Source organism: Ranitomeya imitator, chromosome 4 (genome assembly GCF_032444005.1).
Source record: "Ranitomeya imitator isolate aRanImi1 chromosome 4, aRanImi1.pri, whole genome shotgun sequence".
Classification (NCBI taxonomy): Eukaryota; Metazoa; Chordata; class Amphibia; order Anura; family Dendrobatidae; genus Ranitomeya; species Ranitomeya imitator.
Genome location: NC_091285.1, coordinates 428,649,198 through 428,662,826, shown reverse-complemented (window position 1 = coordinate 428,662,826; position 13,629 = coordinate 428,649,198). Strand labels below are relative to the sequence as shown.

Sequence of the window (13,629 nt, the reverse complement as noted above, 5' to 3'; positions counted from 1 at the left end):
GAAACCTGAAGACACAAAAGAGAATAGTAAAACCAAAAACACTCAGTTTGAAAAAATGTTGCAGTAATCCGCAAGTGCTAGTAAAAGATGTAAAAAACAGGGTATTTGGTTGATACGTTTTTTGCAAAAAATGTATACTAAGCTGCTCTACCAATCTTCACGGTATACCCTTATCAGAGCAGTCCTAACTAATGTATGCAATCCCTATCTGATGTATTTAAAAACCTGATCATCTGTATATAACCTGTGTGAACAGGGTTCAGAGAGGAAAAATCCATGTGTGCATACAGGGTAGAACAGCTTTTGTGCAGATAGCCCAAGAGGAGTGGTGGAACTCCCCAGTCTTGTAGACACAAGAAAACAATTATGGAAACAGGAACACATGGGCTACTTGCACAGTGAACAAGTCTGTATGATCATGTTCACACACCACCAAGAAACCTGAAGACACAAAAGAGAATAGTAAAACCAAAAACACTCAGTTTGAAAAAATGTTACAGTAATCCGCAAGTGCTAGTAAAAGATGTAAAAAACAGGGTATTTGGTTGATACGTTTTTAGCAAAAAATGTATACTAAGCTGCTCTACCAATCTTCACGGTATACCCTTATCAGAGCAGTCCTAACTAATGTATGCAATCCCTATCTGATGTATTTAAAAACCTGATCATCTGTATATAACCTGTGTGAACAGGGTTCAGAGAGGAAAAATCCATGTGTGCATACAGGGTAGAACAGCTTTTGTGCAGATAGCCCAAGAGGAGTGGTGGAACTCCCCAGTCTTGTAGACACAAGAAAACAATTATGGAAACAGGAACACATGGGCTACTTGCACAGTGAACAAGTCTGTATGATCATGTTCACACACCACCAAGAAACCTGAAGACACAAAAGAGAATAGTAAAACCAAAAACACTCAGTTTGAAAAAATGTTACAGTAATCCGCAAGTGCTAGTAAAAGATGTAAAAAACAGGGTATTTGGTTGATACGTTTTTAGCAAAAAATGTATACTAAGCTGCTCTACCAATCTTCACGGTATACCCTTATCAGAGCAGTCCTAACTAATGTATGCAATCCCTATCTGATGTATTTAAAAACCTGATCATCTGTATATAACCTGTGTGAACAGGGTTCAGAGAGGAAAAATCCATGTGTGCATACAGGGTAGAACAGCTTTTGTGCAGATAGCCCAAGAGGAGTGGTGGAACTCCCCAGTCTTGTAGACACAAGAAAACAATTATGGAAACAGGAACACATGGGCTACTTGCACAGTGAACAAGTCTGTATGATCATGTTCACACACCACCAAGAAACCTGAAGACACAAAAGAGAATAGTAAAACCAAAAACACTCAGTTTGAAAAAATGTTGCAGTAATCCGCAAGTGCTAGTAAAAGATGTAAAAAACAGGGTATTTGGTTGATACGTTTTTTGCAAAAAATGTATACTAAGCTGCTCTACCAATCTTCACGGTATACCCTTATCAGAGCAGTCCTAACTAATGTATGCAATCCCTATCTGATGTATTTAAAAACCTGATCATCTGTATATAACCTGTGTGAACAGGGTTCAGAGAGGAAAAATCCATGTGTGCATACAGGGTAGAACAGCTTTTGTGCAGATAGCCCAAGAGGAGTGGTGGAACTCCCCAGTCTTGTAGACACAAGAAAACAATTATGGAAACAGGAACACATGGGCTACTTGCACAGTGAACAAGTCTGTATGATCATGTTCACACACCACCAAGAAACCTGAAGACACAAAAGAGAATAGTAAAACCAAAAACACTCAGTTTGAAAAAATGTTGCAGTAATCCGCAAGTGCTAGTAAAAGATGTAAAAAACAGGGTATTTGGTTGATACGTTTTTAGCAAAAAATGTATACTAAGCTGCTCTACCAATCTTCACGGTATACCCTTATCAGAGCAGTCCTAACTAATGTATGCAATCCCTATCTGATGTATTTAAAAACCTGATCATCTGTATATAACCTGTGTGAACAGGGTTCAGAGAGGAAAAATCCATGTGTGCATACAGGGTAGAACAGCTTTTGTGCAGATAGCCCAAGAGGAGTGGTGGAACTCCCCAGTCTTGTAGACACAAGAAAACAATTATGGAAACAGGAACACATGGGCTACTTGCACAGTGAACAAGTCTGTATGATCATGTTCACACACCACCAAGAAACCTGAAGACACAAAAGAGAATAGTAAAACCAAAAACACTCAGTTTGAAAAAATGTTGCAGTAATACGCAAGTGCTAGTAAAAGATGTAAAAAACAGGGTATTTGGTTGATACGTTTTTTGCAAAAAATGTATACTAAGCTGCTCTACCAATCTTCACGGTATACCCTTATCAGAGCAGTCCTAACTAATGTATGCAATCCCTATCTGATGTATTTAAAAACCTGATCATCTGTATATAACCTGTGTGAACAGGGTTCAGAGAGGAAAAATCCATGTGTGCATACAGGGTAGAACAGCTTTTGTGCAGATAGCCCAAGAGGAGTGGTGGAACTCCCCAGTCTTGTAGACACAAGAAAACAATTATGGAACCAGGAACACATGGGCTACTTGTACAGTGAACAAGTCTGTATGATCATGTTCACACACCACCAAGAAACCTGAAGACACAAAAGAGAATAGTAAAACCAAAAACACTCAGTTTGAAAAAATGTTGCAGTAATCCGCAAGTGCTAGTAAAAGATGTAAAAAACAGGGTATTTGGTTGATACGTTTTTTGCAAAAAATGTATACTAAGCTGCTCTACCAATCTTCACGGTATACCCTTATCAGAGCAGTCCTAACTAATGTATGCAATCCCTATCTGATGTATTTAAAAACCTGATCATCTGTATATAACCTGTGTGAACAGGGTTCAGAGAGGAAAAATCCATGTGTGCATACAGGGTAGAACAGCTTTTGTGCAGATAGCCCAAGAGGAGTGGTGGAACTCCCCAGTCTTGTAGACACAAGAAAACAATTATGGAAACAGGAACACATGGGCTACTTGCACAGTGAACAAGTCTGTATGATCATGTTCACACACCACCAAGAAACCTGAAGACACAAAAGAGAATAGTAAAACCAAAAACACTCAGTTTGAAAAAATGTTGCAGTAATCCGCAAGTGCTAGTAAAAGATGTAAAAAACAGGGTATTTGGTTGATACGTTTTTTGCAAAAAATGTATACTAAGCTGCTCTACCAATCTTCACGGTATACCCTTATCAGAGCAGTCCTAACTAAAGGCCCCTTCACATTTAGCGACGCTGCAGCGATACCGACAACGATCCGAATCGCTGCAGCGTCGCTGTTTGGTCGCTGGAGAGCTGTCACACAGACCGCTCTCCAGCGACCAACGATGCCGGTAACCAGGGTAAACATCGGGTAACTAAGCGCAGGGCCGCGCTTAGTAACCCGATGTTTACCCTGGTTACCATCCTAAAAGTAAAAAAAAACAAACACTAGATACTTACCTACAGCCGTCCGTCCTCCAGCGCTGCGCTCTGCTTCTCTGCTCTCCTCCTGTACTGTCTGGGAGCCGGAAAGCAGAGCGGTGACGTCACCGCTCTGCTTTCCGGCTCACAGACAGTACAGGAGGAGAGCAGAGCACAGCGCTGGAGGACGGACGGCTGTAGGTAAGTATCTAGTGTTTGTTTTTTTTTACTTTTAGCATGGTAACCAGGGTAAACATCGGGTTACTAAGCGCGGCCCTGCGCTTAGTTACCCGATGTTTACCCTGGTTACCAGTGAAGACATCGCTGGATCGGTGTCACACGCGCCGATCCAGCGATGTCCACGGGAGATCCAGCGACGAAATAAAGTTCTGGACTTTATTCAGCGACCAACGATCTCCCAGCAGGGGCCTGATCGTTGGTCGCTGTCACACAGAACGATTTCATTAACGATATCGTTGCTACGTCACAAATAGCAACGATATCGTTAACAATATCGTTATGTGTGAAGGTACCTTAATGTATGCAATCCCTATCTGATGTATTAATTAATCCCAGGTACTGAAGTATATAGTTTACAGCCACACTTGTAGAGGTTCTTTCCAAATATTTGTATTTAGTAATTTGCCCCAAAGTTCACCACAGTGATAAAAGACAATAAATGAAAAAAAAAAAAAAAAAAAAGTTTTCCAAGCGATTTCCTAACCTTTTGACCCCAGCCTGGGTCTTTCTCAAATTTGCAAGTTTTGACGCCACCTAAAAGGTCTGATGTCACATGCCCTATTGGTGCTACCAGGCAACACACTTCCACCAATGCACTACTTCCTTACTTATCCTTTCATCTGAAGTCTATTGTCTTGTGGGAGGTACCAGCTGATTCCCAGCATATCCTTACTACAACTCAAAACTTGTGAATTTGAGAAAGACCTGGGCCCCGTTAAGAAATCACTTGGAAAACATTTTTTTTTCATTTATTGTCTTTTATCACTGTGGTGAACTTTTGTGCAAATTAATGAATACACATATTTGGAAAGAACCTCTACGAGTGCGGCTGTATATCATATGCTTCACTATTCTGATCCATGTTTCCAAATGCCAAACAAGTCAATAAGTATCTGTGAAATACGGATGCAAAGTGGATGACTTCCGATTTGCTTTTTTTGTCTCACCCATCTTGCTGCTTAGTGATACATTTTAATAAAAATGTGACCGTCTAAGGATCTCTTTATTGGCTTGGACGTGAGCACACCTCTTTCGTGACAAAAAAATCGGAGGAGAAAAAAAAGGAAGAAACTGGGATGACATAGGTATTCTCTTAGATAGTAACACTCATACAATGTGTGAATGCAGCCTAATGAAAGGAGTGACTGTTGTCTACCGTATGTGAGCTGACAAGAAAGAGCTGCTGTCAGATAATGCAGGAGAGGACCAGAGCGGTGCAGAGAACGTCAGAAGTCCATGACCAGTAAGTATTTCAATGCACACATTGAACATTCATTACATAGAGCTAACAGATGGGGAAATAAACACACCCCTCTGCAGCGGAACTTTAATTTATACTTTTTGATTATGCAGAATTCTACTGGCTTTCTAACACGCAGAAATGTTTATTAAACCAGCCAGGTATGCATAACTTGGAAAAGCAATATGAAATAACAAATTCCATTCTATTCTTAAGGCTCTATAAACAATAACAATGGGAGGAGACACAGATTAGATATTAGAAAAAACTTTTTGACAGTTAGGGTGATCAATGAGTGGAACAGGCTGCGGCGAGAAGTAGTGAGCTCTCCTTCAATGTATTTCTTCAAACAGAGGCTGGACAGACATCTGTCTGGGATGATTTAGTGAATCCTGCTTTGAGCAGGGGGATGGACCAGATGACCCAGGAGGTCCCTTCCAACTCTACCATTCTATGATTCTATAATAGATGAACGATGTCTGAATCCACCTATTTTAGCTGGATAAACCTAGCCATGTACTGCGCATGGGGCAACTCTAACTCTTCCCGGAGAGATTATGATGGAGAAGATAAAATTTGGGTGGATTTTTGTTTTTCTCCAAAATAAATGTCAGTTGAACCGAGCATTCATGTGTTTGGGAAAGTCAGGAGAGATAGCTGTTGGCCAACTTAGCTAAGGCTTTGAGAGACAAGGTTGAATAATCCTATACCTTAATGAATGAAAATAAGATCTGGAATCTCTAACCAACTCGTTTTTTGTATGTCACACTTGTGGAAGACAGGTGTTCACAATATTTATATATTTTTTATATACTGCTATATTTTTTTAGGTTAAACAAAGAATCTTGAGAATTGTAGTTAAGTGACTAGCTTTCCCTCCTCCTTGCCTTTCAATATAAATATGAATATCCTGCAATCTATGATAATGACAAAAACAAAATATTGGATTTGTACCACAATTGTGACATTTCGATTGTAGACCCTGAGATACACACACTGACCAGTTCTTAGTTAATGTGACCCTAGATATGTAGTATCACTAGATGAATGTTGTCTGAGCAGGGTATAATCAAATTACGAGTATCCTTGATTATGTTAGCCTCCAGTACATATTCTACTCAGTGAGAGATTGCATCTGTTTGCTGTCATGTTTTGTATCCTGTTCTTTGCTATCCAGATGTCCATGCTTGTTTTATTCTTGCCTTAGTCACTGATAAGTATCTTTTTGGTGACAGCATGCAACATGAACACAAAGTTCCCTGTGTTTCAAGGCCCTGAAGGATATCTGCCAAGAAACATCCCATGACACTTGTTTCTACAATGATCTGACACCTCAGTAGGGCAGGTTAAAGGGAGAACACAACTTTTTGATGGCTTATGTCATTCTGATTTACTAATGGTCTTCTCACTAAACCAATATTTACTTTACAACTCTGTTATTTTCTCGGCAGTAACATAATGAATGGAGCAGAGGTATGCATGCTTGGCCTTGACTCCATTCATATGGGCTCTAAGACCATCAGCAATCAGAAAGTTATTCCCTAACTTATGGATAGCAGATGGTCTGAGGTTTAGCATGAGCAGGTTGGATTCTCAGCTGTCAAAGACAGCCTGTAACTCTGGGGAGTATCATATAATCATAGAATGTTAGTTGGAAGGCACCTTTTGGGTCATCGTGTCCAACCCCCTGCTCAATGCAGGATTCACTGAACGATCTCAGACAGATGTCTGTCCAGCCTCTGTTTGAAGACTTCCATTGAAGGAGAACTCACCACCACTCATTGATCACCCTCACAGTGAAACAATTATTTCTAATATCTAATCTGGGTCTTCTCCCTTTCAGTTTCATTCCATTGCTTCTCATGTTTCCATTTGCAAATGAGGATGACACTACACTGTGACATCCCTTCAGATATTTGTAGACCACTATTAAGTCTCCTCTTAGCCTTCTTTTTTGCAAGATAAACATTCCCAGATCCTTTATCCATTCCTCATAGGACATACTTTGCAGTCCGTTCACCATCCTGGTAGCTCTTCTCTGAACTTGCTCCAGTTTTTCCATGCCATTTTTCAAATGTGGTGCCCAGAACTGGACACAGTGAGGCCTGACCAAGGAGGTGTAGAGGGGGATAATTGAGGAAAAGGAAGTGTATCGGTACATCCTTCCAAGATATAAATAAAATCTGTCTAAATTGAAAAATAGATTAAAACATAGTAAAATGAAACCACAGGAAACCTAGGTTTCATTTTACCATGTTTTAAATTATTTTTCAATAAAGACAGATTTATTTATATCCTAAATGGCTGTGCCGATACACTTCCTTTTCCTCCATTATTTGTCTGTGATCACCAGTGGATGTGGAACCCTCAGGAAATACTCCAGCTGAACCATTGATCCAACAATTTGCATCGTAGTAAGCATCAAAACTTCCCTCTCCCTCCTCCCTTCTACAATTACACTAGAGGGGTATAATTACATCACATGATATAGACTCTATGGTTCTCTTAATACATCCGAGAACTGCGTTTGTCTTTTTTGCTGCTGCATCACGCTGTTGACCCATGTGAAGTTTGTGATAGATTAGTATACCCAAGTCTTTTTCATGTGCTGTTGCTTAGTTCCATTCCTCCTATTTTGTAAATGTTATTTTCGTTTTTACTTGCCTAGATGTAGAATTTAGCATTTATCCATTTAATACCATTCTATTAGTCGCTACCCATTGTTCAAGCTTATCTACATTATTCTGAATCCTTTCTCTGTGTTCTCTAGTGTTAGCTATCCCTCCTACCGTATCTAGATCAATTATAAAAATGTTGAACAACACTGGGGCCAGGACAGAGCTTTGTGGCACCCCACTTGAAACACTGTTAAAAATTGGACATGCAACCATTTATTACCACTCTTTGAGTACGATCATTGAGCCAGTTTTGAATCCACCTAACCATAGATATGTCAATCCCATACTTCGTAATTTTTTCAATAAGGATAGTATGAGAAACTTTATCAAATAAAGTTGTTATATACTATATCTACCTCATTTCCCTGATCCACACTGTCAGTGATTCCATCATAGAAGGAAATTAGATTAGGCTGACATGACTTGTATGCTACAAACCCATGCTGGTTTGGTTAATTACTGTATTCTTATCCAAGTACTTACATACATGTTGCTTAATAATTTGTTCAAAGATCTTTCCTGGTATAGAAGTAAGGCTCACTGGAATTTCTCCATCTTCTTTCCTTTCTTGAAGATAGGGACTTCATTTGCCCTTCTCCAATCTTCTGGGACTTCTCCTGTTCTCCATGATTTTTCAAAGATTCTGGATAGTGGTTCTGCAATTTCCTCTAACTCTTAGAGTACCCTAGGATGTAATTCATCTGGATCAGGGGATTTAAATTCATTTAAATTAGCTAACTGTTCCCTCACCATCTCTCTGTTTATAGATAGCGTGGATTCTGTTATTCCTTCGATGGCACCATGAAGATCACAGATGCAAAATAAGAATTTAAAAGTTTGGCCTTCTCAACATCATTTTTGACCACTTCACTCTTTTCATCCTGTAAAAATCCTTCAGCATCTTTGACTTTTCTTTTGCTTTTGACATACTCCCAAAACCCTTTTTTACTGCTTTTGGTCTCCCTTGCAAACCCCACTTCAGTACTGGCTTTAGCTCTTCTAATGCTTGCCCTGCAAATAGTATCATATTCTTCTTTAGATATGCCCCCCTCTTTCCATTTGTACACAAGCTATTTCTCACCTTTTCTGACTTTCACATTGCCATGTTACAAAATATCACAAAAACTCACATATTAGCTACCTATGTGACCATAATAACACTAATAAGGAATCAGGTCATTTTGTGTGAAACTTGAACAATATAAAAAATAAGCTAAAGTCGCCCCTCCCTAAAAAAATAAGTTGCATAGTAATTTATATGAATCCCTAAAAAGTGGTGAAAAATGAAATAATTTCTCCCATATAGAGCAAAGCTCCATAAATCTATTTCTGTGAAAATAAATAAAACAGAGGCAAAAAATAGAAAGATGGAATAGTCATTGAGGTATTTTTATTCCAATATCTATTGATTAAAATATATTTTGTTTGTGGGAAAAAAAGAAATTAAAAAATATACGAAAAAGTTAATTTTATCATATTACCGTATATATGAAAAAATTATGTAAGAAAATAGTACTGGAGAAAAAAAGCATAAGATTAAAAATATTAGGGGAGAAAAACAGCTATGGTACAGTGCACAATGGGGTAAGGTAAAAAGTCCCCTAGTTTTCCTGGGAGTTTTCTAGTGATATGCTTTAATTTGTTTCAGATAATGTATAAACCTTTGCATGGATTTCCCAGATGGACAAACACTACTTCTTGTATATTATGCAACTACATGATCCACTCCTATATGTGAAGTACCAATTTTCATTTTTCCTTTTTTTCTTGATGCAATGACAATTTGATGTAATGAATTTTACTGTCTTATAGTTTTAATTGGTATTCGGAATCTTTGCGTAGGTTCACATGGCCAATTTCTCCAATCAGAGTGGCATCAGTTTTTCTCATACGCCGAAAGGAAAAAAATATTTTCTCTACTTGGTCCATTCTGTCCTTGTCCTTTATGTCATCTGAGTGCAGTCTAATTTTTTCCACAGACCCATAGACTTGTATTACCGATTTTGATCCGACCCCTCAGATCAAAATTTTACATGTCTCCAATTTTTTTTCCGTGGACCACTTTGTCCATGAAAAAAAAATGGCCATGTGTACAGCCCTATACAATATCATTTGAACAGTTGCTGTCCATGAAAATTACGCATAACACTCATCCGAGAAAATGGGTTGTGTGCACGAGCCCTTTGGTTGTAACTTCCTATCTTCATACATTCATTTTAACGTGAACCTGACAGTGATGGTCAGCTATCTCTGCATGCACAGCAGGAAAAGCTGTCCGTCACTTATTAGAACCGCCCACTGGACCTGTGTGCACTGAAAGAGCAGGGATTTCATTACAAATGACAAGATATTCAGAGCGTTTTTCCACAAAACCATATACCAATTTGTTCAGCTCCTCCTGCTCTATAACATGGTGCTGGTAGATTGCACTGTATTTCCAAACCGATAAGTTCCCTTTAATGAGAAACTACAAAAAAAGGCTATTTTCTGCATATCATTGTTTTCTGCTACATTTTTATGCAGTGTAGAAGAAGTTTTGGTCAACTCCATTGCAAGTCTCCCTCATTATAAGGTAATTGGAGACACTTATCCACTCTGTGCTCCAAAGAGACTGTATGAAGAGGAAGCCATATAATTAATATAATGTGATATATTTCCGGGCAGCTTGCAATGTGCTCCTATCAAACAGAAAGTTGCTTTGAAATGAAATTACAAAGTCTATTAGATTTCATATGCATTATGTCTATTATTGAGTTACCCTACAAGCTGTGTGCGCTGACTCACACAATACACTATTGTGTAACTGTGAAGCCCAAAAACATTGAGGTCACTGCCTGGTAAATGGTTGCATCTTTATAAAAAATTATGTGAAGGCAGATTTAGCTTTTCAAAATGTATATCTAATTGCTAATGGCAGATTTTATATTAGATTCAGCCCCGTTATCATAGATGACACTAACAAATGTCTGTCGAAATAGCATTAGCAATTTTTATGTAGCCGACAGATGGTCATTTGTGAATTTTTATTTTGATTGTCCATTTGTTTTGTTTGTGAATATCATTATAGACTGTAGATGAATGATTACAAAACTATCACAGAATTTAATGGTGCTGCTGAACTTAACGATGCTACCTAAGCTCAAAATGGCTTTTTATATTCCTTTTTTTTTAATGATCAATGTGTCCCTTTTGTCCTAGAATGAACGAGAGCAAATCATGACCACTAATGTGTGGCTCAATCAGGCAAGTAAAAATTTACATTGATTTCAGGGATTCTAGAAATGTCATGATATCATCAAACAATATAAAACTAATGAAAATAATCAACATGGACTGACCAATCTGATCACAGCAGTCGCCCTTTTTTCTGATAATGGTCCTTTGTATTTTCTCATATAGGCGATTATGTCTATATGGGTGATTACGAGCTGTCCTGTCCTTTTTCTACTAGCGAAGGACAGATATTAATAATAGAGATATACAGGTTTTATTAAGCCTGAAATTTGCTTCCAATTATAACCCTATTTCTCGCACATTTCCTGGTAAAAATGTTTCATAGTTTCATATCAGGTCCTCTCTCCTTCTGTACCAGTCGTGACTTGTATTGTTAAGATTATTGTACTAGTTTTTATTATGTAAACCGCTCATCACATGTAAAGCGCCATGGAATAAATGGCGCAATAATAATAATAATAATATCAAAATTCTTTCCCCATTCCACATGTGGCAGTCAACCTCCTTGGAAAAACATGCTATCACAGAACTTAGGCAGTCAATATTGGATTGATTGAGGTCCAACTCTCATCACATCCATCAATCAGCTGTTTGCAGGGGCCATGGCACTTATATAGTCGGCATCAGCACCTGAGCCTGCTCTAAAGTCCCTGACACACTCCATAATTTAATAATTCATCATGGCATGGGAAGGGGTTAAAGTACTAGAAAACCCTAAACAACATCTATGAATTCTGCTGATGGGATTGGGATCAGTGTGCTGAGGACACGGAAATCTTCACATCAATATCACCCATAGACTAAACTTTCGTCTCACCCATCTGTAAAGTGAGCAATATAATACAGCCATGGCCTGAAGGTCATGGAGCAGAGCATGCCGGCACCAGAAGAAATAGTAAATCATCAGCCATTTATAGGTACAGAAATGAAAAGGATATGATTGAAGCATGTGTAAATTTATACCAAATACAAGAATGGTTATTCACCTACGAGTCTTTGTGATGTTAGTACACTGTTTGTGCAGACAATGGGATTTTCATGAAGTTCTAAAAGCCTTATCTGACTGAATATGATAAATTTATCTACAAGCTGACACAGAACATAAGGACTTCTGATTTTCTTCTTTGTAGGAGTGGGTTGATTATCGCTTGTCCTGGAATCCAGCAGAATATGATGGCATAAGAAAACTCCGCATTCCATCAAAACAGATCTGGCTGCCAGACATTGTGCTTTACAATAAGTAATCTTCTTAGATATTTTGTGGTTCCCTTACCGTTTCAAGTTAACCATAATCTAAATTATGTTTAAAGGCCGTGTACACATTTGAAATGTTTCTTTTAATTGGTCATTTGCTTCCTAAATGCAAAATTCAGAAACTTTCTAGTCTTCATTAAAAACGTCCTACCATTTATGGCCAAACTCAGACATCCATTTATCATATATCAATATATATAACCCCAGGCTCATAGTGCAAAGTGTCCAAATACCATGTCCTGGACACTATAAATCCTACTCCAAAAGGCACTAATATAATTCAAGGAGAACAAAAGGAGCGTTCAAAATGCAAACGTAAAAAAGTACAAAATTTTATTGAAACATAAAAAAGACATATACAAACACATACTTAAAGATAAGGACACTAAAGACCACCCCTTAAACCCGCACTGGTCCTCAAAAGATGTATAACATATTAATGGTACCGGAAAATGTGTCACGCAAAAGTGGTACAAAATGGATGACCGTGTCCATATATAGCACCATGGACCCTAGACTGCACACCTCTGGTCCCAAATATAGGCCTAAATGAGGCTTACAGACAGTGCTGCAACACTAACAGTCTATAATCCCGGACACACTCTAGGAGACCAATAACACTGCCGGTATAGTGAATGCATATAGCGTGGCAAACGCAGTGAAAGCAGTCACCTAAACATTCCTCTTACCCGGGTGAAGGGATCAATAGAGTTGGGCGACACCCCTGAAGCGCGTTTCGCTCCAGCATTCTATTTTATCAAGCAAATAGAACGCTGGAGCAAAACGCGCGTCGGGGGTGTCGCCCAACTCTATTGATCCCTTCACCCGGGTAAGAGGAATGTTTAGGTGACTGCTTTCACTGCGTTTGCCACGCTATATGCATTCACTATACCGGCAGTGTTATTGGTCTCCTAGAGTGTGTCCGGGATTATAGACTGTTAGTGTTGCAGCACTGTCTGTAAGCCTCATTTAGGCCTATATTTGGGACCAGAGGTGTGCAGTCTAGGGTCCATGGTGCTATATATGGACACGGTCATCCATTTTGTACCACTTTTGCGTGACACATTTTCCGGTACCATTAATACGTTATACATCTTTTGAGGACCAGTGCGGGTTTAAGGGGTGGTCTTTAGTGTCCTTATCTTTAAGTATGTGTTTGTATATGTCTTTTTTATGTTTCAATAAAATTTTGTACTTTTTTACGTTTGCATTTTGAACGCTCCTTTTGTTCTCCTTGAATTATATCCATTTATCATAGTCCAAGTATGAAGTGCAATGCACATACTGGCTGCAGGGCTCCTGACCTGAATTTGACAGCATCATATATCTTGGGGGTTCAGCTCACAAGTAGGTGCTAATTTCAACACAGGCACAGGTTTCGGTGCAAAAACAAAGTAATGTTTATTGCGTTTTTCCCACACTTCATCTGAAATTGTTTCAGCACAATAAACTATAACAAAAAAGTCCTTTCTTCAGGCAAGACAAAACAAAGTAAATTGAAAGGTCTCACCAATCTCAGTGTGGCATCAGAAGGACCTCAAGCAGCTT

At 38.7% G+C, this 13,629-nt stretch overlaps 1 protein-coding gene across 2 annotated transcripts in view; it reads left to right on the top strand.

Annotated features, from left to right (window-relative positions):
- The window catches only part of CHRNB4 (cholinergic receptor nicotinic beta 4 subunit), a 60,018-nt gene that overhangs the window by 29,445 nt on the left and 16,944 nt on the right, over nt 1-13,629 (top strand). For both annotated transcript variants that reach the window (XM_069765522.1, XM_069765523.1), the window contains 2 exons: nt 10,792-10,836; nt 11,958-12,067. In XM_069765522.1, coding sequence (XP_069621623.1) covers nt 10,792-10,836; nt 11,958-12,067 — 155 coding nt within the window. The remainder of the gene's footprint in view (nt 1-10,791; nt 10,837-11,957; nt 12,068-13,629) is intronic.